At 45.6% G+C, this 26,260-nt stretch overlaps 1 protein-coding gene and 1 pseudogene across 1 annotated transcript in view; both read left to right on the forward strand.

The window, feature by feature from the left end:
• The window catches only part of KCNH1 (potassium channel, voltage gated eag related subfamily H, member 1), a 261,433-nt gene that overhangs the window by 168,210 nt on the left and 66,963 nt on the right, over positions 1-26,260 (forward strand). Inside the window, exons 9-10 of the mRNA XM_005866243.2 lie at positions 14,751-14,950; positions 20,841-21,093. Of these exons, the coding sequence (XP_005866305.1) occupies positions 14,751-14,950; positions 20,841-21,093 (453 nt within the window). The remainder of the gene's footprint in view (positions 1-14,750; positions 14,951-20,840; positions 21,094-26,260) is intronic.
• On the forward strand, positions 4,118-4,760 carry LOC102253991 (annotated as a pseudogene).

Raw genomic sequence — 26,260 nt, forward strand, 5'->3', positions numbered from 1 at the left:
TCTAGATTGCTCCCTGACCAATCTCTCACTTATCTAGTCATGTGGGACCAGGTCTTATTGGCCATGGTAGCTGAGTGCTAGTGCCATGCTTATCACAAGGGAGATGCTGGGTAAAATGTTTGTGAAACAAATGAATGAATGAAGAGATCAAGTTTGTCCCTTAAATTGAAGCTGAAAGCCCATTCAACTTCAGATTAAATAGTTGACAGCTTTTCCTTCCAAAGAGGGCACGTGATCTACAGTTTCTAAGCAGCAGAAAGTATCCTGCTGCTGTTTAAACAACCAAGTACCAAATGGGGCTCAGAAAATCCTGTTTTATCATTGTGACACCCCAGCCCACCTGTTGTAACCAGAGACCAGGAAGGAGTGGGGCCATCCCAAGAGTGAGATTGGGGCGGGAATGGTCCACACTAGTGGACTGGCTGTAGGGCATTCAAAAAGATTAAAATATCGAGGGAGAGTTGCACTGTCTCTATTAACACCAGAAGCTGGCCATTGTAAATTACGTCAGTGATAAAATACTCCTCCCCTGCAGAGACTGCCCTCGCTGCCTTCTCCCATGGGAGCGCCCCGTGAGCCCCACTGAGGAGCAGCACCGAGCTTTCATCATGCCTCTCAGGGCAGAATACAGGTTATTCAGGTTATTTATGTGCTCTTTCTATAAGCTCGGGCTTCAAAACTTCCTTTTCCTCCTCATATTGGCATTGCCATAGCAACCTTACTAGGGCCAAGCCTGTCACTGCTCAGGTTCTCGACGTCCCCTCTTTCAGATTCAGGGAGGCATCCAGAGGGTCATTGGCTCTGAAGAGCCTGTGTGAGTGGAGTTGAAGTCTGTGTGTTAGAAGAGAAGTGGAGGCCGTGGTGGAACCAGGCTCTGCCCTTGTGTCTGACTGAGAGGAGCGATGTCTGAGGGAGGGTGAGGACGTGCTTCTGGTCTTCTGTTTACTAACAATTGTTGAACTTGTAGACCTCACTCAGTGAACACATCTTTCTGAAACTCCTCCCAGTGTGCTCAATAAAGTTGGAAAATATTTCCAAAGCTTCAGGATGGCAATTTGAAAACTTCTACTAAACAACATTTTCTATCAGAATTAGCAAACAACAAGTTAATTCTATAATGTATATTGATACCCTGACTTGGCAAACCAAATGAGTAGTTTGGAAGGTATGGTGATACCAGTAGGTCACTCATAAACTCCGAGATGGGTAGTTAACCAGCTGTTAGGATGAGCACCCAGTTGGAGGGCTGCTCTCATCCCTCCCCTGGAACTTGTGAGCAGAGCAGCATCCAAATCTTGGGATGCTGCTTGAAGTTGTCATGTCCATGCTAAGTTCAAGGGCAGAGATACCAGGTGTAGATTAGGAGCTCCACTGCCTTCAGGATAAAACCAAGGACTCCCTTCATGATGTGGGTTTTGTCACACTCCAACCTCCTGTCTAGGATCACCCCCACCACCATCCTTGCATTCTAGGCACTAGCTTTGCTGAGAGACTTCAGTTCCTCCAATAATATCTGTTCTCTCAACCTTCCCATCTTGGCCATGCTATTCTTGTGCCTGGAATTTTCCATTTACCCCCTCTCCCTCATTGACCAGAACAATTCGAGACTAAGTTCTAGCATCTTCTCATGAAGGAGGCCTTTCTTTGCTTAGTCCCCCAAATGGGGTCAGTTAGATGCAGACTTCGTTTCCATATACTTACGTTGTAGCTCAATAGCCTCACCTGTCTTCTGGCCCTTGTTGTTCTCGTCCATGCCTTCTGCCCCTTTGTCTATTTCCATGTCCAGAACATTTTCTCATGTGCTTCCTTCTGGCCTTGGCTTTGCTCCTCCAGCAGAATTCTCTGGAGTTGTTTCTTCTGCCTCTCTCAGGGCTGATTACGTGTTGCTAAGCACTGTTCTTACAGTCCTTGAGAGCTCAGTGGTGGTGCTGTGGTGAAACTGACTCAGAAACCTGGAGAAGTTCACCACCCAGGCCTTTTCTATTAGGTGCAACACCATCAACAGAAGAGTAGAATCCATTACTTCTGATCGCTATTTTATGGACAAATCTATCAAGGTATATAAAATATGTTATCAAATGGCTAAGTACAAGTTGAATGTTGTTTTGTTTCCCTTCCTAAATTCAACATATCTGACGCTGCTTAGCTCAATTTTTATTTTTCTCTGTACCTTCACAGCCCTAGTGATTCAAGGGCAGGAGGCCGAGGGCTCTTTGCCTGTCCTAGGTGTCAGACCCTCAACACTTGGCTCTTCAGACCCCTGATGAAGATCCCGTTCCTTCCTCCTGACACTTGGCCAGCCCTCCTTAGCCATCTCTCTTCGTGAAAAATAATAACCTTGATAATTTCAAGGCCTCAAATTACCTTTTTCTCTATCTATGGTTAATTTTTCCTCTTTCAAGGGAAAAAAGAGGGGGAAAAAGGCTGCAATATTTTCCCACTTTCTAAAAAATGCAAATCTACTTTTTAAAAAAAGTGAATCTAGCCTATGATTATTTCTTCTCAATTGGGAAAAAGATTATACATCAACTTAGTTGCTAATTTCTTTAATTAACTATTCCCCCTCTTTTATTTTTTAACACCAGTACCAATTAAGTACTTCCTGGTGAAGTCTGTTGTTTTATAATTAGTTTCTCAAAGAGATCACTATCTTTTCCTTAAACATTTTAAAAATAGTTGAACATAACCAGACTTTTACAAAACCAGGCATCCAGTGATTACTTGCAGACTAATTTAGAGGCTCACAGATGGGGATGAGGAAATGGTGCCTGTAAGAATCATGGGAAGTTTTTTAAAGTCTACTTGCTCACCTTCTTCTCACCCCACTTCACCCCTGGGTGTAACTAAACCTAGGAAAATGTAAATTTTAAACAGCTTTCTTGGTGATTCTAACATAGCCCCTGGTTGAGAATCCTGGTCATGGTGGTCCCAGCTAGGTAGGGCCCATGGGAACATTGTTAATTTCACATGCATTATACTGGGGAGCACAGTGGGGAAGTCAGATGTGATCATTTTCAGGGGAATTCTGGAAGAGTTACATTTTGGGTTGGATCTTGAATAATAATAACATAGCAACAACTGATATGTATTGACCATGGACTGTATGGAGCACTTCTATATGTCATTGCATTTAATCTTCACCAAAATCTTACTGTAAGGCAGATGGTATTATCCCATTTGACAGATGAGGAAAATGGAGCTCAGAGAGATCCAGTGATTTACCAAAAGTCACACAGCAAGTAGCTAGCGGGGTTGGTGTTCAACCCTTCAGTCAGTATGACCTAAGCTCTGACTGCTTTGCTATGTCCGATTCAGTAGGAAGGAGGCAGCAGAGACTCTGGGTGTGGGACAATGAAAGAGAATTATTTCCTCCCTGGTCAAAATTTTGGTTGAAAACAGATGTCTGGGCTTATGAGAAGTCCAAAAGCCAAGTATGGGCATTACTATTATGCTGGAAATTGTCTTTCTGTCTCTTAGAAGATGAGAAAGGCCAAGTTTTTATCATCATGCATAGATCTGGTATAATATCAGCACCTCAATTTTTCTTTCTGATTCCATAATTATAATTCATAATCATCGTCCTTTGTTGGAGGTCAGAAGGAATTAGACCCCACGTAGTTCTGTTTCTTGTTGGACTCCCTCCATTGGCAGGATTACTTACTCGAGGAAAGGCAGCAAAGTGTAGAGCAATAGTCCTCAGTTGTGGGTGGATTTGCCCACAAGGGACATATGGCAATGTCTGGAGACATTTTTCATTGTTACTACTGGAAGGTGCTACAGGCATCAGTGAGTAGAGGCCAGGGATTCTGCTAAACATCCTGCAGTTCACAAGACAGCTACTGCCCAAGCCTCCTCACCTGTAAGCGCAGTGCTGGGTGCACGGGGGGAGGGAGGCGGGGAGGGGGGATAGTGAAACCAGAACCATGTTCCAGCTCCTTTTCTCCTTGGTTTCTCTTGCTCCAGTGAGTAACTCGGCTCTGAGGCCTTCTGGGACCGTGCCCCAGGCCTCTGGCCTTGCTGGGCAGCCCCTTATGATGGCCTCGCTGCCACAGTTAAGTTTGAAGAGGACGGAAGGGGGACCCATGGACCTGGAGCTGAGGAACTGGTTTGCAAACTGATGGACAATTGCAAATCGAAGGATGGAAAAATTGAGGGCTTAACAGCTAAATTTGTGAACTTAGAGTTCCTAAGTTTGATAAATGTAGGCTTGATTTCAGTTTCAAATCTCCGCAAACTATGTAAATGGAAAAGGCTTGAGCTCAGTGACAACAGAATCTTTGGAGGTCTGGACAGGTTAGCAGAAAAATGTCTAAATCTCACACATCTACACTTCAGTGGAAATATCAGCTCCTTGGGACCTTTGAAAAAGTTGGAATAATTGAAAAGCCTGGGTCTGTTTAACTGTGAGGTTACTAATCTGAATGACTTCCAAGAGAGTCTCCAAGCGCCTGCCCCAGCTGACCGACCTGGGTGGCTCTAAGAGAGAAGATGGAGAACCCCCTGACTCAGATGCCAAGTAGATGATGTAGACGAAGAAGAGGGGGATGAAGGAGGAGAAGATGAAGATGAGGATGGTGAGGAGGAAGAGTTTGATGATGGAGATGAAGTCAGTGGGGAGGAAGAAGAATTGGGACATGATGGAGAAGTTGATGAAGAGGATGAGGATGAAGAGGAGGAAGAAAGTTCTGGAAAGGGGAAAAGAGAAAGAGAACCAGATTACAAAGGAGAAGATGATTAATAACGGTTTCGTATTGGTTGGATGGCTCATATGGATTTGGTAGCTGGGTTTTGTTGGTTTTTGTAAAGGTAGCTGTGAAGCAGAGCCCACCCACGCAAAGTGCCATTCTGTGTTCCTCTTGGAAATCCACCATCAAGCTTTGGGACTTCACCCCAACAAAACTGTAAGTGCTGTTAGGTTTTTGTGTAAGACTTGCTCTGGCGTGGACAGCCGTGACTGGTGAGTCAACAGTCTATTATACTCAGATTGTAACAGCATTTCTACCTTCTGTACAACAAAGAAGCTTTGTAAATAAAATCTTAACATTAAAAAAAAAGACAGCTTTCCTTAGTAAAGAATTTGCTGCCCAAAGTATCAGTGGTGCTGAGGCTGAGAAACCCTTGTGTAAAGGGCATGGACTTTGTAGTGGGACTGCCTGGGTTTGAATCCAGCTTTATACTTACCAGCTATGTGACCTTGGCCAAGATACTTAACCTCTCTGTGGCCCATCTGCAAATAAGGGTAATGATAGTCCTTACCTCATAGAGCTGCTGAGATTTGAGTTAGTCAATGAGGCATCTGGTGCTGTGGCAGTGGTGGAGTGGATTCCTGAGCCACCCTGCCTGGGTGTGAATCCTCCATCGGCCACTTACCAGCTGTGTGACTTTGGCCAAGTCACAAACATTCTTGACTCACATTCTTTATCAATAAAATGAAGATAAGCCCCGCTGGCATGGCTCAGTCAGTGGTTGAGCATCGACCTATGAACCAGGAGGTCACCGTTCGATTCGCAGTCAGGGCACATGCCCAGGTTTCGGGCTCAGTCCCCCAGTGTGGGACACGTAGGAGGCAGCCGATAGATGATTCTCATCATTGAGATTTCCCCGCCCCCCCGCTTCCTTCCTCTCTGAAATCAATAAAAATCTTTTTAAAAATAAAAAATAAATAAAATGAAGATGATAGTATCTACCATTAAGATAAATCATGTATGCAAATTGGTTGTAAGAATGACTTGCACATCATAAAAGTTGTACCAATTGTTATTATTAATTTATTCATTCGTTACACAAATATCTGGGCCTCCTCTGCCTTACAGCTAGTAGACAGCAGAGTCAGGATTAGGACCACTGACTCCTGAAGGAAGGAAAGCTCTGTCTAGTGTGACAATTTATGCCTATTTGTTGGCATCCTGTATAGCAGGAAGCTGGGGGATCGAGCATTACTTTGGAGGATAATTATTACTTTGGAGGCAATGTGGAGAGAGGCACTAGGAGCTACAGTGTCACTTAGCAACTAAAATCTCCAGTTCTGCCTTTGAAAACGGAGAGACTGATGGGTGTTACAGAAGGAAAACCAACAGATGTGGAGGTCAGGTGCTGCGATTAGAGTTGCCAGTAGTAGAGAAAGTGATTTTCATTTCTTCCTGTTATTATTACTGGAAGAGGTATGTCTTTAATAGGCACTCAGTGCTGTCACTGATGTTCCAGTCTGGTTCACCATGGTGACAGGAGTGCCCTCTGAAGCTTTCCTTTTCCTTTTCCTTTTTTGTTTTTGTTTTGTTTTGTTGTGAGATGTAGAAGAGCAAGGAAGTTCGAGATTTGCAAGAGCTTGTAACTTCAGGAGTAGACACAATTACTATTGGGAAAGGTGCCTAGTGAACGTTAACACACTTGTTTAAATGGCTTTAAAAAGTATGTGTTATTTTAAATGGCTCTATTAATTAGGTTCTCTTTGATGACTCACATTGGAGAAATAGAAAACTTAGGGCTCTCAGCCTATGAAGGAAAGCAAGACCTGGGTTTATAAGCCCGCGAGCAAGCCTCCCTCTAGCCAGGTTCACCTGAACTAAGGGGTCGTCTCTTTGCCATCAAGAACTCAGCAAGCACAAAAGAGGTGAAAGTAGCAAATTATTTGGAGACCTTTTCAACCTGTACCTGACCTTCTGGAGTCATTTGCGGAAGTAATTGCCTGTGGAAATTGCTATGCGTTTTATCTGCGGTGCTATTGAAGCCCTGGTTGAAATGAGGCTGCACAGACGACGCTGGTGACGGGTTAGCACGGAGTGGGAGCTGATGCTTTATTCAACAGATGAGAAGTACCTGAAAATAACCTTCTGTCTCCCCTGTAAGAATTTTGCTTGTTAAGTGACATTCACCAACACAGCAGAGTTTCAGTGTGGCATAGGACTCTGTGCTATTCTTAGCAGGATATGAAATGAAAGTTTTCAGGCTTTGCTTGTTATATAACAGGGAATGTATGCGTTTTATATGCCTTGATTTAGGGGGCACTTTCTGTGCCCGGGGCAATAGCTGTCCTGCTTGAGGAGGAATGAGGGCATAGTGCTGACAGGAAAGTCAATCTTCCCGTACATCAAGGTAGAGTCAGTCCTGCCCCCTTACTTAAGGGGGAATAACACCTTAAATAACACTCCCAGTGGATGCCTGAAACCGTGGATAGTACCAAACCCTCCATAGTGTATACTCTATTTTCCCCTATACACACATACCTTTTCACTTAAAGGAAGCACTTCACAGCTTCTCGTTGGCATATCTGAATTGCCAGCATCACGATTCTTGCACTTTGGGGACATTATTAAGTAAAATAAGGGCTATTTGACTACAAGCACTGCAATGCCACGACAGTCAATCTGGTAACTGAGACAGGTACTATGCAGCGTGTACACAGTGTGGATACGCTAAACAAAGGGATGATTCATGTCCTGAGCAGGCTGGAGCTGGACAGCTCAAGATTTCATCCTGTGATGAGAGTGTCTCTTTTTACATCAAGGAGGTGACCTTTGGACCTGCACCTAAGGATGGGGGCTGGGTGCCAGTGGAGCCAACCATGGGATTTAGTGGTTCTCAAGCTGTGGGTCACGAACAATGAAAATACATCCTGCATATCAGATATTTACATTACGATTCATAACAGTAGCAAAATTACAGTTATGAAGTAGCAACGAAAGTAATTTTATGGTTGGGGTTCACCACAACATGAGGAACTGTATTAAAGGGTCGCGGCATTAGGAAGGTTGAGAACCACAGAGGGTTGGGACTTTCAGCTTCCCTCCCCCAGGTGCTGGAGATTGAGTTCATTCGCCAGTGGCCAGTGATTTAATCAATCCTGTCTATGTAATGAAGCCTCCATGACTTTGAAAGCCTACCTCCATTTCTAATAATTACCTTTTCATTTATTATATTGCTTCCTGATTTGTCTCTTTTATCAATAGTTATTCTCCCTATGTATTCGCTCAGCCCACGCTTTTTCAGTCTTTTCTTTTTCTGTAATTTGGCGTGAAAATGAGGAAAAAGACGTCAGAGAGCCAATGTGGCTATAACCATATCAACCCATCTTCCATGACCAGCATGCCCCCATCATTGCCGAATGGAATTTCCAGGTGAGGGGCTAACAAAGGCCTCCTGGTCTTTTCCTCGGAATTAAGACTATAGAAGCAAACATAGGTTTAGTGGTAGCGTCTTCTTTAAATTTGATTTTAATATATCATCTGGAATTTTTCATAGAAAAGTCGGCTTGGATAGATCCATAAACTACCAACATAGGGCAACACTTTCTTTCATTTTTTCAAAAAGGCAAAAGATATGATTTTAATCCTTTCTTTATCTCTAAGCTTTAATACACTTGCAGAGGTATATGTATGTGTGTATATATTAACCTTCTCGAGTTTAGGGATAAATTATGCTCTGCAAGGCTGTTTATTAGAAGTTGGAGTGCATTTTCCAACAGAAATAATTTTATGAATAATGGTCAGCTTGCTCGAGGAGCCATAAGTCTATCTAACCCACTGATTATTAAAAGTGTGCTGGCGAGCCCTAGCTGGTTTGGCTCAGTGGATAGAGTGTCGGCCTGCAGACTGAAGGGTCCCGGGTTTGATTCCAGTTAAGAGCACATGCCTGGGTTGCGGGTTCAACACCCTCGTAGGGGGCGTGCAGGAGGCAGCCAATCAATGATTCTCTCTCATCATTGATGTTTCTATCTCTTCCTCTCCCTTCCTTTCTGAAATCAACAAAAATATATTAAAAGTGTGCTGGCGAGGTTCTAAGGGCCTTGCAGAAGCTGGTCTCTAGAATGCCAGGGATGCCCTGCTAACACAGGGCCGGTTCTTCCCTTCATCACCTCCCTGTGGTAGCAGACAGGTGCCCGCCCCGCTTCTGGAACCTGGAGTAGATGTCCCTTCTCTCATCTTTCTCATCTAGAGACTGGGAGCTCAGAAGAATGGGGAGCTAGAGAACAGGCTAAGTGGGAGCGAAGAAGAGCCAGGGGCTTAGGATCTATAGCCTTAAACACATTCCTTGAGTCTCTTTTCTGTTCCACCAAGATCCTAGGGATTGAGCTACCTACTTCCTTTCCATTGCCCTTGTGTTGCTTCTGACTAGGGTTTCCCTCCATCCTGGGTTCATACAACAGTCTCTCAATTTCCCTTCTCCCTAGCCTTCAGAGAAAGCATGAAGAATGTTATTCCAAGTGATAAAAGAAAGATGACTAGAAATAAAAAGTGTCCTTATTATGGTTAACCTTTGTTACCCACTTTGATCTGCTGGAGAGAGAGAGAGAGCATTTCCTTGAAGGGCATAACTTTCCAGACTGGAAAGGTTTATTGAAAGCCTAGCATAATGGATTAAAAAGTGAACACAACAAAAGGTCCATTATTATGAATTTTTAGATCATTATCTGAAAAAAAGAATTTCTAGATAGAAAAAAAACCCAGATTCAATTTGAAGGATGGAGATCTGAATGCTTTTGACTTCTCAATAGCAAGGGAACACAATGGAAAAATGCATCCAAAATTCTGGGGGGAAAAAAGATTTCTAATCTTGAATGCCACACCTAGCCAAGCTGTTAATTCAGTGTAAGAATAAACATTAGGTCTCAAAAATCATGCTCCCATATATCCTTTCTCTGAAAGCTGATGTCTTCTACCAGCAAAAAGGGGTAAAACAAGAGGGGGTTGGGATCCAACCTGAATACTAAATGAAGGGACTTCTCAGGATACAGGGTCAGAGACATCCACACAGATGAGAAGGCAATAGTTTAGACGTCTCCAGGAGAGAGTTCTTTAATTAATAAACTAACTACTGTGTTTTGATATAGTAAGAAGAGGCATTTATCTGTGGGAGAATTTGGAGTCACATTAGCCATAAGTAGACCAAGCAAGAAAAGACAAAGATGATTATTAGCTACATTGCAGAAAAGGAAAAGTAACCACAGTATAGTACATGACTTAGCTGTGAATGGCTTAGCTGTGAATAGCATTCATCTACTTATAATAATGTAAACATAGATAATTATCTAACCAATGTGATGATGGAATTCTATTGGGAGGGTGGGGCAATGGGAAAAGGTGTGTATATGAGTGAGATTGAAGGTGAGGTGCGGAAAAGAGTTCAACTCTCAGAAGTCAATGGATAATGCCTACAACTGAAATATCAGGATATAGCAGTTTGAGCATGGTATTAAAATAGAGAGACCAATAGCAAAACAATCAGCTGACAATGGAAGTGGGTTCTTTTGTGGAGTAGAAAATTGGGTGAAAAGAAAGATGGCCGAGGGCAGTGTTCGGCAAACTCATTAGTCAACAGAGCCAAATATCAACAGTACAACGATTGAAATTTCTTTTGAGAGCCAAATTTTTTAAACTTAAACTATATAGGTAGGTACATTGTTATTAACTTAATTAGGGTACTCCTAAGGCTTAGGAAGAGCCACACTCAAGGGGCCAAAGAGACACATGTGGCTCGCGAGCCGCAGTTTGCTGACCACGGGCCTAGGGGAATACGGAATTTTTAAATGTCTTGGGCATTTGACTCTAAACTGGGTGTGTGTTGTGTATGCAAAAATAAATACCCAGTTTTAAAAAGGGAGACAAACTTTTTCCCATACAGAAAATTCCATACAGCAATTTCTAATTAGGGGCCAGAGATACTACCTTACTCTTCTTTGGATGAGACCCAGAACTGCTGATATGATACAACATTCATTGTAAACCACTCAAGTGCAGAAATAAGCCTCCTCTTGTTTTTTATTTTTATTTCAGAAAGGGAGAGGGAGAGAGAGATAGAAACATCATCAATGAGAGAAAATCATCAATTGGCTGCCTCCTGCACGCCCCCTACTGGGGATTGAGCCTACACCGCAGGCATGTGTCCTGACTGGGAATCCAACCATGACCTCCTGGCTCATGAGTCAACGCTCAACCACTGAGCCACACCCACCACGCAGAAATAAGCCTCCTCTTTTCCAAATCAGCATTTTGTCTTGGGGTTGGGAGAGGTCTTCTTGCTCCTTTTCCCAAAATGAAAGACCAACTCATCCACGTTGAGGGTCATCCAAGGCGCCTCTGCACTGAGGTTCAGTCAGGACAGTGACGTTGCTGCACCCTCCCACGTCACATTCAGATATCCATGCGGAGTCTGCTCTCCCAGTTAGTAGTATGTAAGGGCATAATGCTTTATATATAAGATATCAAGAAATAACATGTAGACATGTAAAACACAACCTGCTCCATCTAAAATTAGAGCAGAATACTCTATTTTTAATAATAATAAAGTTTCATAATAGTGATAATAATTGAGTAAGGCCCTCCTGACGACCCTTAAGCTTCCAGGCTGGGATGGGAGCAGCCCTAGGCCGGGAATGATGGATGTGGCGTCACCGCCTTCCCTGTGGCCAGAGCACGAGAGTCTCAGACCTGCGCCGGTTCTGTTCTTTCTGTATTGATTTGGTGTGACTGTTGTTTTATGCTCCGGATTACATTACCTTTCTGGCAGCCTTCCTGAGCAAAGCACCTCCACGCTGTACGCGTGACCTCCGGTCGATTGAGGACCAGAATAGTCGTCGCCAACCGGTGGTCTGTGAGGTCCGAAAGGTTGGCGGCCGCTGGACCAGAAGACAGTGCTGAGGCAGAGCTGCTATACAGGCTTATTGAGTTGAGGTCAGACTGACGGGATCAGGCAGCCATCCAGCCCCAGAGGCTGGTGCAGAGCCCACTGGTGAGGTCCCCCGGGGGGGGGGGGGCAGGAGTTGCCACCTTGTTGTATATGAGGTATTAGGAACTTTAAAGAGCTGACGTCTGCACTATTCAGGCTTCGACTGCTGCTTTTCATCCGCCTCCTTTTGGTCAGTCAGGTGAACCCCGCTCCCTGGCAGCACTTTCTGATCCTCCTTTACAGTTCCCTTCAGGTGGATCTGTGGCCTCAGTTTTTCAGGCACCGTATCCAGCCCTGCCAGGCCGACTAACTGAAGGTTTCCTTCCCTGGCCTCTAGATCCATGCCTTTCTCTCTCTTTCCTTCCTTCTTAGTCTGCCTCCTAAGCCTGAGTAGGATTGTTTAAAAGAAATGATGTACTGTACCATACCATGGGAGAGAATTCATCAACAAAAAAAGGAATGAACTATTGATATGTGCAACAAGATAGATGGATTTCAAGGATATTTCTAAGTGGAAAAAGCCAGTCTCAAAAGATCGCATACTATATGATTCCATTTATAGAACCTTCTTGAAATGACATAATTATAAAAAAGAAGAGATTCGTGGTTTCTTGGGGGAGTGTGAGTAGCACAAGGGAGATCTCTGTGACCATAGAACAGTCCTGTATTTGGAACTTGTGGTGTAAGATGTGGTGCTGGTTACGTGAATCTACACACATGATAAAATGCCACAGGATTATACACATACTTGATAGCAATGCAAATCTTCTGGTTTTAATATTGTACTCTTGTTATTTGAGATATAACCGATGGGGAGATGGGGTGAGAGTTGTACAGAATCTCTCTGTGCTATCTTTACAGCTTTCTGGGAGTTTATAATTATTTCAACATAATTTTTTCATTTCTTAAAAAGAGGAATGAACTATTGTTGATACAACCCAAAAGTAGATTAGGTTGCATTTACTAATTAGGTAGATTAGTGAACATTTCTCCCAAGAAGATATATGAATGGCCAATAAGCACATGCATAGGTGTTTAATGAACTTCATTAACTATCAGGGAAATGCAAATCAAAACTACAGTGAGATAGAGATCACACTCATTAAGATGGCAATTATAATTAAAAAAACAAACAGAGAATAACAAGTGTTAGGTTTTGGGAGACATTGGGAACCCTTATACACCTTTGGTGAGAATGTAAAATGATACACCACTTTGGAAAACCATTTGGTAATTCCTCAAAATGTTAAACATAGAGTTCCCATATAACCCAGCAACTCCATTCCTAGGTATATACCCAAGAGAAATAAAAACATATTCATGCAAAAACTTGTACATGAGTGTTTATAACAGCATTATTTATAATAACCAGGAAGTGGAAATGACCCAAATGCCCATGAACTAATGAATGGATAAGTGAAAAGTGGTATATCCATACATGGAATATTATTCAACAATAAGAGGATAGGCCTTGAAAACATTGATAAATGAAAGAAGCTAGCCACTGAAGGCCACATATTGTATAATTTAATTTATATGAAATGTTCCAGAATAGACAAATCTATAGAGATGGGAAGTGGTTGCCTTGGGGATGAGAGTGGGGTGGATGGACAGGGAATGACTGGTAATGGGTACAGGGTTTCTTTGGCGGGGGGGAATGAAAATATTCTAAACTTAGATGCAGTGATGGTTGTACAACTCAGTCAATATGCTAAAATCCATTGAATTGTATTCTTTAATGGATGTATTTATAGTATATGAATTCTATCTTAATAAAGATGCTTTTAAAGAGTACATACTGTATGATTCCATTTATATAAAATCATGGAAAATGCAACCTAATCTATGGTGACAGAGAACATCAGCGGTTGCTTGGGAATGGGAAAGTGTTGAGAGTAGGGAGAAGCGGGAGGGATGGAGGGATTATAAAGGGACAAGACAAAACTTCTTTGGGGCGATAGAGATGTTCACTATCTTGATTGTGGTGATGGTTTTATGGGTGTACACACATAACATCAAATTGTGTCCTTTAAACATGTGCAGTTTATTGTTTATCAATAACTCATTTTAAAAAACCCAGAGCAAAACTGTGTGTGAAATTCACAAATTTGATAAATATTTATTGGGTGCTGGTATAGTGTTAGCTCCTGGGGATACAGTGACAAGAAACAAATGTGTCCAGTCTTCAAGCAACTCATGCTTTGTCAACAAGGAAGCATGTGTAATATGAGCTCTATAGACATGCCTGGAAGTCATGGTCACCCTCGTGGGGAGGTTTCCTGGAAGTGCTGACACCTGAGGTCAGCATTCAAGGGCAACTGGGAGCTAGAAGTAGAAGGTGGGGTTTTGTGATGACATAATGGTCCTCCTTCATGACACTAACCTGGGGGAGCAGAGGAGCACAGAGTATGTTCTTGTTACATCTCAGAGGGGACCTGATTTTATTCTCGCCATAACACCCCCCACCCCAGGAGTCACATGACAGTGAAGTGGATTGTGGTACTAACATGCACCTGAACAGGAAATGCAAAGATAGTACATCCTTCATCGCTCTCGGCAGACTTGCTCTTAATTACTTATTTGTGATTATGCATTCCAGGTCTGTCCCTCCGCTACACTGTGTGCTGTGTGAGGGCCAAGAGAGACTGAGTGTCTCATTCACCCTCTTGTCCAGGCAGGTAGCACCGTGCTTGGCACATGGCAGGGTTTCATAAAGATTACTTGCTGATAGGGTTGGATGTGGGCTGGTACGGCGTACATGGAAACACATTTTATTGGTGGCCTCAGGCATGGCTCAAACTCTATGTGGCTCTAGTAATGAAGTAGTCCCACTGCGCCCATCACTCTCTGTATCCTAGCCCTGGCCCTGGTCATGTCAGCACCCACCACCCTGCCCTTGTCCTACTGGTCTGGTGGTAGGAGACTCCACTCCCAGAGGCTCTCAGGGTGAGGTTCTCCTGGGAAGTCAGGACGGCCTGTCCTAGGGAGGGCAGTTCTGGCCATTGGCCGGCTCTGGGCAAGGCGGGCATTCTTGGGCCCTGGTTCAGGGACCACTCATGTGTCGTTTCTCCTCCTCCTCTTGCCTCTAGCACTTCTTTATGCCACCATCTTCGGGAATGTGACGACCATTTTCCAACAGATGTACGCCAACACCAACAGGTACCATGAGATGCTCAACAGCGTTCGGGACTTCCTGAAGCTCTACCAGGTGCCAAAGGGATTGAGTGAGCGAGTCATGGATTATATCGTGTCCACTTGGTCCATGTCCAGAGGCATTGACACAGAGAAGGTGAGGAGGGCGACGAGCTCAGATAAGCCCCTTGTCTGCCAGCCTTCCCGGGGAGACCTGGGGCTCTCCTAGGACAGTGGTTCTCAAACTGGCTGTGCCTCAAATTCACCTGGGTGGCTTTGGGTGTCCAGATCCTACCTCCAGAGATTTTGATGGAAATGGAAGTCTAACTGTCCAGGGTAGAATTTCCCACACTCATATAATGATAAGAATCGGGGCCACGCAGGGCGCAGTCATCAGCATTACTGATTGTCCTTTTGCCTCAGGCTAGGATGGCACAGCACTGCTACTGATCCTGTGTGTATTCAAACTTCTGGTATTTTGTTCACCATGGATTTTTGTATGATTTTTTAAAACATTGCATTAAACTATGATTTTTCTCAATTGCTGACTTTTTAGCATCCCCTTCAGTTTTGTGCCCAAGACTGTGGCTTCACTCTAGTCTTGGCCTTGATAGGAATCCTGTGATGTGGTCATTCAGAGCAGAGTCCCAGCCTCTACCCCAGATCTATGGAATGAGAACTTGGGTTGGGGGTGGGGGGTAGGGAGAGACTAGAAATCTGCATTTTTAACAAGTGCCCAGATGATTCTATTTATCAGTCAGGTCTGGGAAACACTGAGCGAGGGCTGGTGCCTTAACCATCGGCTGACTTGGGCAAGGCATTGGTTAGGCACCTCCCTAGACATCCGTTTTCCCATCTAGAAAGTGGAAATGACCACAAATCCCTCTTGTTTCCTGAGAGTTGCATTATTCTAGATGCATTTCAATAAAGTGAAGAATAGAGAACAGAATATTGGAGAGAATAGAGAAAAGATGCAATGGGCTTTATTATTCACTTAAGAGTTATCTCCTTTGTGTATTTTCTATAAGCAAAAGTGTAATCCTAGGCCCGTTTCCCTCTGCTTCTCAGTCTTTTCAACTGCACTTCTTTTATCGTCAATTTGTAAGTACTTGGGGGATTACTGATTCCTCTCCTTGTTAGAATGAGGAAAACAGAAAGATAACACCATTGCAAAAATGCCTTAGGACACATTCAAAGCCAAATTCAGCTGGCTTTGGACCGCTGCCTGAGCTCCTGGGCTCCCTCCCTTAGAACAGTCGGTTGAGAGCTGGCTGTTTAAAAGGAAAACTTGAACTAAACCTAACGGATCCCAACTTAAAAGGATCGGTACTTTAGTTCTGTTGAACTTCTGCCATGATAACAACAGTGACGTCACAGCGACACCACAGCACCAGCTTCCGTGAGTTGAACGTACACTGAGCATAAGTACTTGCTGCCCGTCTCCACGCCGGGCTCTGTATTCATGCTTCACGCAGGCTCACAAGGACCCTGCTGTTATTTCTGTTTGAAAACGATAAGGACACGGAGGCCCAATTAATTTCATTAACTCCCCGTGGTCACAGAGTAGAGCGGCAAAGCCAGGATTTGAACCCAGTTTGTCTGACTTCAAATTTTGTGCTTTTCCTACTATCATTTTTTAAAAAAAATATAAATAAAACATGTGGTAGAGGGAAGAAGGACAAGCACAGAGTTGCCCTCATTTCTCAGACAGGCAGGACTTAGTCCCTGGCTCTGCCAGTCCCCGGGCCCAGCGGTGCCTGTTGCTGCTGCTCTGCTCTCTCAGCAAGGCTGCGGGTCCTGGGGGTGCCTGGGAGCTGATGGAGCAGAAAGGAACATTGATCTCTCAGCCCTGGGGCTCCTTTTCCCATGGGGCCAGGATGCCTTTGCAAAGCTGGTCGTGGGAAGAAACCCCTTCCCCACCCACACTGCAGGCAGAGCTGGGTGGCTGCCCATGGAGACAGCACTGACAGCCTTCCCCCTTCCTCCGCCACCCAGGACTTAGGGATCTGCCCCAGGTTCTCATCCCATAGAACAACGGTTCTCAACCTGTGGGTCGCGACCCCTTTGGCGGTCAAACGACCCTTTCACAGGGGTCGCCTAAGACCATCCTGCATATCAGATATTTACATTAAGATTCGTAACAGTAGCAACATTACAGTTATGAAGTAGCAACGAAAATAATTTTATGGTTGGGTCACAACATGAGGAACTGTATTTAAAGGGCCAGAAGGTTGAGAACCACTGCCATAGAAGAAGGGATGCTGAGGCAACTCCCCACAGAGCCTAGCCTGACCTGGGATGGCTGTGCTTGCCAGCCGGCCACTGCAGTCCCATGTCCCATGCCTCTCCAGCAGTCCCCTCTCCTCCATGCTAGGTCAGAATGGTCAGTGATGGGCAGGGGAGCCAAGGTGTGTGTGTGTGTGTGTGTGGTGGGAGGGTGGTAGTGCTGGGCTCATTCAGTTTACTAGTAATTGGCTGGTGACCTTGAGCGTGTCACTTGTCCTTCGGAGTCTGTGACACCTGGAAAGTAGATGGCTTAGTACTAAGGCCTACCTCTAAAGCCCTTTGAACTCTGACCTTCTGGACTTTCAAAGCCCCCCTCAGGCTGCCCCGCTGCTCTGCTGCCCTGAGAATATCCGAAATCAGAGCCCACGTGCGCCCAGCCCCGCATGTGCCGGCTCACGAGCCCGGGAGGCTTCTGTGCTCGAGTTCCAAAACGGAGTCTGGAGGAAACGCTAAGTGTTGCTTCAAGTGCACATGACTACTAAGTGTTAAAGCAGGAATTGGATCCAGATCTGCCTGCCTGAAAGCCTATTCTCCCAGCCTCGCTGCTGTCCTCCCAATCTGGGGGTGGGGGTCGGGGGGGGGCGCTCCAGGAGCTGCCATGGTGACCTCTCTCCTGTGGCCTTCAAGGCTCAAGGACCAGCAGGGATGGTCTCTCCTCAGAACCAAGTGGAAGGGAAGGTGGCCCATTTCAGGGCCTCGAGCTGGCACTCTCCCTCAGAGACAGGCATTCAGGGTCCCCTACCCCGCCCAGTGTGGCGCCAACAGAAGGCTGATGGAGATGCCTGGTGGCTGTGACAGTCCGCAATCCCTCCACCCCAGGGTCCCTCTGCTCCTCACACATGCTTCCCAGTGGCTCCGGGAGCGGTGCCCACGAATAAAACATTGTCACCATGCCAAGGCCTCGTCACTAGCAGCCTCTGCCAGCAAAGTCCAGCCCAGAGGAAACCAAATATTTAAAGGTGAACTTTAAAGAGTAAATCTTGGTTTCGAACCACCGAGCACAGTTTTGACATGACACGTGAGCTTTCTACACTCCCTTGTGTTCTGTTTGGAGAGAGGAGGATCCAAATTAAATCCACATTTCTCCAGAAGTCTTGTTTTAATGAGCTCTAAAGAGGAAAGTATTAGCAAGCACTCCCAAGCACTGGCAGTCTGAATTTTCCTCTGTCTCGGCCAGTCCTCCATCCTCTCTCCCGGAGACCATCCTGACCGCCTTAGCAACCTGCAACCCCAGAGCAAGAACGCAGAGGCACGCAGAGGGAGGGGACTGGCATTCCTCCAGGCCCTTCCTAGGGCCAGGCACTTCCCCAGGGAAGTGTGCTGGTGGGTGTAATTCCATTTATTCCTCACCAGTCAGTGGTAGCAGAGTGCATTTCACAGGAGATGCCGAAGTGTAGAGCAGCTAAGCCACTTGGAGAGGAAAGTGAGGTGGCATTTCAACTGCTTGCCCTTTTTTCACGGCCACGCCTCCATGCAGAGCTTAGGGGCACCTGCACGGGGTGGGGTAGGAGCAAAGCTGTCGAGATTGGAGCTGGGGTTTGAAGGCGGCTGAGGGACTTTAAAATTCCACGGTGAGCACAGACGCTGAGGCAAATGGCCTGTGCTAAGGCAGAGAGGCAGGGATGAGGGAGAAATGTCCTCATTGGGCATGGTTGATTGTGTGCTAGGATTATTTCAGGAACACTTCTAATTTCTCTGAACAAGTCCACTTGGGGCTATTGTGTTCCTTAATATGGAAGGGGCTATGCAATGGCTTCTTGCAAATATTTTGTCTGAGAAAATATTTCTCCCCCTGGAAAAGGCTGAGAAATTTTCATTCCTTAAAAGATGAGACCCAGAGCCTCTTATAGTTCCCACGTTGCCTCGGTTTCCTAAACACTGAGAACCAAATCGCAAGCCCATTTGTGTTGAGCAGCCACATTGTATAGGGAGTGGTTAGCATATAAACTAGGAGTCTGACTATATAGTTTGAGATCCCAGCTCTGCCACTTCCTGGCTGTGCCACTTTGGACAAGTGGTACAATCATAGTATTTACCTCCTAGGGTCATGTGAGGATTCAACTAGCGAATGCATAGAATACTCAAAAATGTAAAATCACATTCCCTTGACCTTCCCTTCCTTCTTTCCTATTCTCTTCCACACTTACTGCTAAATTTTACTTATTTTGCTTATTATTTGTCTCCTCCCATTAGATGTTAAGTTACACAAGGGCAGGGATTTTTGTCTATTTTGTTCTCTGCTACATTCTCAGAGCCTAGAATGATTCCTGGCATATAATCAGATGCTCTATAAATAAGTATGAAATGAATGAACCACTCTAAAATACTTAGCAATGCCTGGCATATGGTAAGTGCTTAGTAAATATTACTTTATATCTCTCTTTAAATCACACCCATATTCCGTGCATCTGCAGATCATGTCAGTTCTGAACATGATCCCTATCACTGGCTCCACTGCCAGCATTCCAGTCCAAGTCCCCTAGGCCTCACCTGGACACCTGCAGGAGGGACCTAACTTTGATGTCAGAGACTCACAGGGAGGCCACAGGAGGCCTCAACCCTGTGGCAGTGTTCAGGTTCTTGTCTCCATGCAAGAAAGAATTCGAGAATGAGACAGAAAGATTCGGTAAAGCACAGAGGTTTTATTAAAGCGAAAGTACACACTCAGGAATGAGTCTCCCCAAAGGGTCTCAGGGGCTAGGCCAGCCATGGGCAAACTACGGCCTGCGGGCCGGATCCGGCCCGTTTGAAATGAATAAAACAAACAAAAAAAAAGACCGTACCCTTTTATGTAATGATGTTTAAGGTTCTTGTCTCCATGCAAGAAAGAATTCGAGAATGAGACAGAAAGATTCGGTAAAGCACAGAGGTTTTATTAAAGCAAAAGTACACACTCAGGGAATGAGTCTCCCCAAAGGGTCTCAGGGGCTAGGCTTATATTTGGGGCTGGCTAGGAGGAACTCATAAGGGTGTGGATCTGGGCAGAGTGGAGGCAGAGAGGGCCAGGCACCACCTTCCCATGGGAGAGGGAGATTTTATCCTTATTTGGCATTTTCCAGAACTGTCTTGGTGGTGGTTACCATACAGATGGGGAGGGAAGAGGCGAGTACCTCAATCTAGCTAACCTGCCTCAACTCAATTCCTTGGCTCCATTCTTGCTTTCCAAAGCCAGGACCCTCAAACTCCCCTCTGTAGCTGCAATGATCCTCTAAAATATAGGTCAGGTCCTGTCACTTCCCTGCTCAAAGTCCTCCAATGTGTCCCCATCACACAGAATAAATCAAAGGGTTTTCATACCTCATGGCTCTACATGCTCTTCTGCTTGGCATCCTCCCGAAACCTCATCTCCTACCCCTTGCCCCTCATTCACATGGGCTATTGCTCAGGTCTCCTCACAGCCTTTGTTATTCTTCTGGAATGTTCTTCTTTCACATGGCTCCCTCTGATACATTACGAAGGTGTCAGCTTCAATGTCACCTCCTCGGAGAGGCCTTCCCCAGCTACCTAAAGAGTCCCCCATTCTTCCAGCCCTTCTACTCTTGGGAAGCCTCGTTTGAGCATTTAACACAGATTTGGGGGACCACTGCCTCCCAAAGAAAGTAAGCACCACGAGGTTGGGACTGTGGCTCTCTTTGTCTGCCAGCACCTCGAGTGCAGTCTAGCCCGGTGGGGGTTGCTTCTGCCCCCAGGTGTCGAGGGGCAGTGGGCTGGAGGCCACAGCGAGGCGGGCCCTGACACTGTTTCTTCCTGTGCCCGGCCAGGTCCTGCAGATCTGTCCCAAGGACATGAGAGCTGACATCTGTGTGCACCTGAACCGCAAGGTGTTCAAGGAGCACCCTGCTTTCCGGCTGGCCAGCGACGGCTGCCTGCGGGCACTGGCCATGGAGTTCCAGACGGTGCACTGCGCCCCGGGGGACCTCATCTACCACGCAGGAGAGAGCGTCGACAGCCTCTGCTTCGTGGTCTCCGGCTCCCTGGAGGTGATCCAGGACGACGAGGTGGTGGCCATCCTAGGTAGGTGCTGCCTTTGCTGGAAGGAAACCTTCTGGTGTCCGCGGTGGGCAGCTCAGTGCCACTGCTGCCTGCACCCAGAGATTGCACCACAGGGCAACACCTGTTGTTAGCTGGCATCTATGCATCTATCCTACAAACAAATATTTGAGTGCCTGTTTTCGTGGCAGTCACAGTCTGAGGCACTTGGGGTATTGCAATGACAAAAAGGGGTTTTGTCTTCAAGAGACTCCCATTCTACTGGGGAGACATTTGCCTACAGTGGGAGGGGCCTCTAACCCAGTATTCAAGTGTTGGGAGGGCTTCTTGGAAGAAATGACTGCTAAGCTGAAAAATAAAGTTTGAGAATGAGTTAGCATGGAGAAGCGAAGGGACAAGGAGTATTCTAAGCAGAGGGGGGAGCATGTGTGAAATCCCTGCGGAGAGAGAGCATGATTCATTTGAAGAACTGTGTGCGCATCAGTGTGGCTGGAGCACACAGAACCAGAAGGGGCCTGGGAGAAATGGGGCTAGGGCAGTGGTCGGCAAACTGCGGCTCGGCAAACCGTGGCTCTCGAGCCACATGTGGCTCTTTGGCCCCTTGAGTGTGGCTCTTCCACAAAATACCGACTTCTGCGCATGGGCCACAAAGTTTCAATCGCACTGCCCGCACGTGGTATTTTGTGAAAGAGCCACACTCAAGGGGCCAAAGAGCCGCATGTAGCTCGCGAGCCACGGTTTGCCGACCACAGGGCTAGGGAATGAGCCACGCATGAGGTAGATCATGTAGGACCTGGAATCCACGCTAAGGGACTTGGATGTTACGTGGGGGAGCCCAAGAAGGGTTTAAGCAGGGGAGAGGCACTATCTGATTTGTACTTCAGAGAGGGGACTATATAATTGCAGCTTGAGAGTGGATCGAAGCGGGAAGGCTGGGCGGGCAGGTGAGGCTGGAGACATGTTATCTACGGGCAAGTTGCTAGTGAGCAGATGGAGAGAAACAAATGGAGTGACTAGTATTTTAAAAGTAGGCTCAATAGAACCTGATGAAGGATTTACTGGATGTACTGTTGGGAGTCAATGAGGACTGCAGGGTTTCTCACTTGGATAACAGGAAAGCTGGTCGGCCACACACCATCGTAGGGAATGTGGGAGGCGGAAAGGAACGAGGGGGCACAGGTTGGCATTTTGCACGTTGAGCATCAGTGACCTTTGAGAGATTCATCTGCTTGCCTGAGGTGGCGTCAGGGCAGCTCTTTACTGGGGGCACGTCTCCTCTTGGGGTGGGCAGGACATCTGGTCTGCACCAGGCATTTTTCCTGCAGATTCTCAGTCAATCTTTAGAGTAACCCCATGAAGTGATTGCATGATCCCCATTTTGTGTATGAGACAATGAAAGCTCAGAAAGGTTAGGAAACTCTCCCAAAACCTCACAGCTGACAAGGCCCCTGAGCCAGCATCCTGGAGGCCCTCAGACTCCAAATCCTCTGCCGATCCATTTTGCAACACTGCAATCCTAGTGATAATTTGTGTAGTTTGCTGGTCCATTAAGTTACCAGATCCTGCTAAACATTGTAGATATATATTTTTATCTTTTACATATGATGTTTCAGGACTCTGAGGCAGGGAGAGATTTATACCGGAGTTAGAATTGAGATTCAAACTAAGTATCTAGACATAGACAGTGTTTTTTTAAAAAAATTCTAAACTTTGCTCCTGCTTGACCTTGGAGTACATGAATATGCAGCCCTCCTCTTGCTCCTCTGGCCCCAGGCGAACTTGCCCTCTTGGTTACATTCTGCTCAGGTTAATAATCGAGGATGATTTCTATTCCTCTGCATGTGCTGGAGACTGGGATAGAGTCTGGGTGGGGGGTGGAGGCTGAAACAAGTGTTCTGGATTCCTGGTATCCAGTGAACTCTGCAGACAGAGTTATTCTGTTCCTTGCCTTTCTCATCCACAGAGACGTGAGGTTTGACTGTGTATGAGGAACAGGGCACAGGAATGGTACAGCCATCGATTTAACATTGCTGCAGGGAGATGACATATATCCCTGCCTTCAATAAGTGCCCTTGATAAAGAGGACTTTCCATTGGTAATAGTGACTGGGGTGTTTGCCTGAGAAGAAGAGTAACTAGTGACTAGTCGGCTCTCCTTTGAATTTGAACTGATATTTTAGTGTGGGGCATCTTTCCCGCCTCACTGATAGCACCATATGGCTTTCCAAGGAATACTGTCTGCCTTACATACTCATGCTCAGGGCACCCTTACTGATGTGCCACAAACAGCGGCACTATTAGGAGCTGGGTGTGGACTCCTAGGCATGGAAGTATGAGAGAGCCGCAGAGGAGTGAGGAAGACAAATGACTGCGTCCAAGACATGTCCCATTTCCCCTCTGCCTGGGCTTCTTGTGGGGAAGCACCAGCCTTGGTTTATTGTTGATTTACTTGGTCAATTGATCGCTTCTCCAAAGCCAGCCCTCTGCCTCGGGCCTCCCGAGCACCCTGCCTGCTCCAGTTAGCCACGTGGACGGGGCCTCTGACATAGCTCAGCAGCTACGGGTTCAAAGTGGTTGCTGCCTTCAAGCTGTCCAGACTAGGAAAAAACATCTTCCACGCGTCCCCAGGAGCCAGGAGATCTCAAGAGGCTCTTATTCCATAAAAGGATGATACAAGCTCTTGGAGTCAACCTGACCTCTGGGCCAAGACACAGAAGAGATTCCAAGCGATCTGCTCTCTGGAAGCCTAAGTTCTGAGCTCTTGTTCTCTAAACAGGTTTTCAAGCATCAGATGGGTATGAGAGCTCGATCTTTATTGCCACTTGGTGCCCTTGAGTTCAATCCAGCCAACATGTCTTGAACAGTGTCATGGGGGTGAGGATGCAGCTGTGGACCGAACATTAGCCCAGCCGTCAAGGAGCTTCAGTGGAGGAGGCCGACGTTATTTAAAAAGCAACGATCACATTGCTTGATAACTGTTATCATAGAGAGAATGCAGGTGCTTCTAGAGCAGCAGTTCTCAACCTGTGGGTCGCGACCCCTTTTTGGTCGAACGACCCTTTCACCGGGGTCGCCTAAGACCATCCTGCATATCAGATATTTATATTACGATTCATAACAGTAGCAACATTACAGTTATGAAGCAGCAACGAAAATAATTTCATGGTTGGGTCACAACATGAGGAACTGTATTTAAAGGGCCAGAAGGTTGAGAACCACTGTTCTAGAGGGTCATTGGACAAGTAATTATTGAGCAGCTACTGTGTATCCGGTGCTCCAATGAGGAAGGGGGACAGCCGGGTCATCTTTACTTGTCATATAGAGCAGGAGTCTTTAGAAAAAAGCCCAGAGCTCATTTATCTCATCTGTTTGGTCTCTAGCCCCTTGTTAGCAGTTCACTCATTTACATTCCGCTAATTTGTTTCCTTCTTTCAGTACTTACTTTCCCCGCCCCATCCTCTGTTTAATTTTAGCACAGACGCCAAGAATGAGGAGAAAGGTCACTGTTCATAGCTGAGCGTGTTTAGCATGAAAGTGTCAGAAAAGCGTGTTTCAAACCTGACTACACTTCATCATATGAAATGTTTATTACATCATGAGCTCCTAAACACGTGCACACACAATTATACATAAAACTCAGTGCTTACTTTTTAACTTTATTTTTTTGACTCTCTTCCAGATGTCCCCATTCCCTCTCCCCCCACTTTGCCCACCTCTACCCAGTCCCTGCTCCCTCCTTCCCTCTGATACAACTGGCATTTTCTGTTGGATTCTATTACCTTCCATTTAAAAAGAAATTGACTGTCATGACCCACTAAATTGCTTTCTTGACCTGATCACAGTCTGCAGTTTAAAAACATGGTCCCACAAACATAGACCGTATCTCTCTTGGACTGAAGGCCATGCTGTGTCCTGAGAACAGAATATACTAGATGGTCTCTTATGATCTCCTTTTCCTCTGATGTTCTCTGCCTTAGTTTTGAGATGACACCTTCCCAAATCTCCTTTTGCAATGCTCTTATAAATCACTTAATGTCTCCTCAATTTTAGTTTCTTGGTTCTTTAAAATAAATGTAAGACCTCAGCATTTGCATCTTTCGTGATCTTTTAAAAAATAATTTTCTTCTGGTTTTTCATAGGCATCAGAATAAAAAGGCACAGGTACCCATTTTTGCCCCTGGCCAACTAGTACTATTAGCATTTGCAAGTAACTTGTTATCTATGTGTGTTACTTGGCCACAGTAGATGAGTCACAGGCTTTCATCGAGGCTGTGCTTGAATGTGGTCCAGCTCCCTGTGTTTCCAGCTTATAAATGTGGTATTTAAATGATCTTATTTCACTGTGATTTAGTGTCTCTGTAGTAACTTTTATGGGTTTTACATTTTAATACTTAATTTGTATTTTAATCATGGATCATCTTGGATCTTTTCTTTTTCTTTGTTTTGTTTCATTCTATTGGGCAAGCAAGACTGAGGTCATTTTGGCCAGACTGCCTTGAGTAACGTAAAGAGCCCTGCCTGGCTGGTGTGGCTCAATGGTTGAGCCTCGACCCATGAACTAGGAGGTCACAGTTCAATTCCTGGTCAGGACACATGCCTGGGTTATGGGCTTGATCCCCATTAGGGGGTGTGCAGGAGGCAGCCAATCAATGATTCTCTCTCATCATTGATGCTTCTATCTCTCTCTCTTCCTTCTCCCTTCCTCTCTCTGAAGTTAATAAAAACATATTTTAAAAATTGTTTAAAGAGCCCTGGACCTGAGCTGGAGATTTCAACTGTAGCCCTGGCTCTGCATTAACTCCCTGCAGGAGTTACCGCTAACTGGCTAAGTCTCTAAGACCCCCCAGTAGTTATACTAAGCCCATAGCACTGCATCAATCACATGTTTACTCATCTGTCTCTCCTGTGAGCTGAGAACGTTTGATTTCATACCTCTGGCTTGGCCCAGCACATGGAAGGCACTATTGGCTGTTTGCTGAATTGAATTGAGTTCAGTTGGATTTGAAAGGCAGGCTGTGAAAGGCCCCATGGTCTAGAGCAGGGGTGGGCAAACTTTTTGACTCGAGGGCCACAATGGGTTCTTAAACTGGACCGGAGGGCCGGAACAAAAGCATGGATGGAGTGTTTGTGTGAACTAATATAAATTCAAAGTAAACATCATTAAAAAAAAGGGTCCGGTTTTTTTTTTTTTT

Source organism: Myotis brandtii, unplaced genomic scaffold (genome assembly GCF_000412655.1).
Source record: "Myotis brandtii unplaced genomic scaffold, ASM41265v1 scaffold2254, whole genome shotgun sequence".
Lineage (NCBI taxonomy): Eukaryota > Metazoa > Chordata > Mammalia > Chiroptera > Vespertilionidae > Myotis > Myotis brandtii.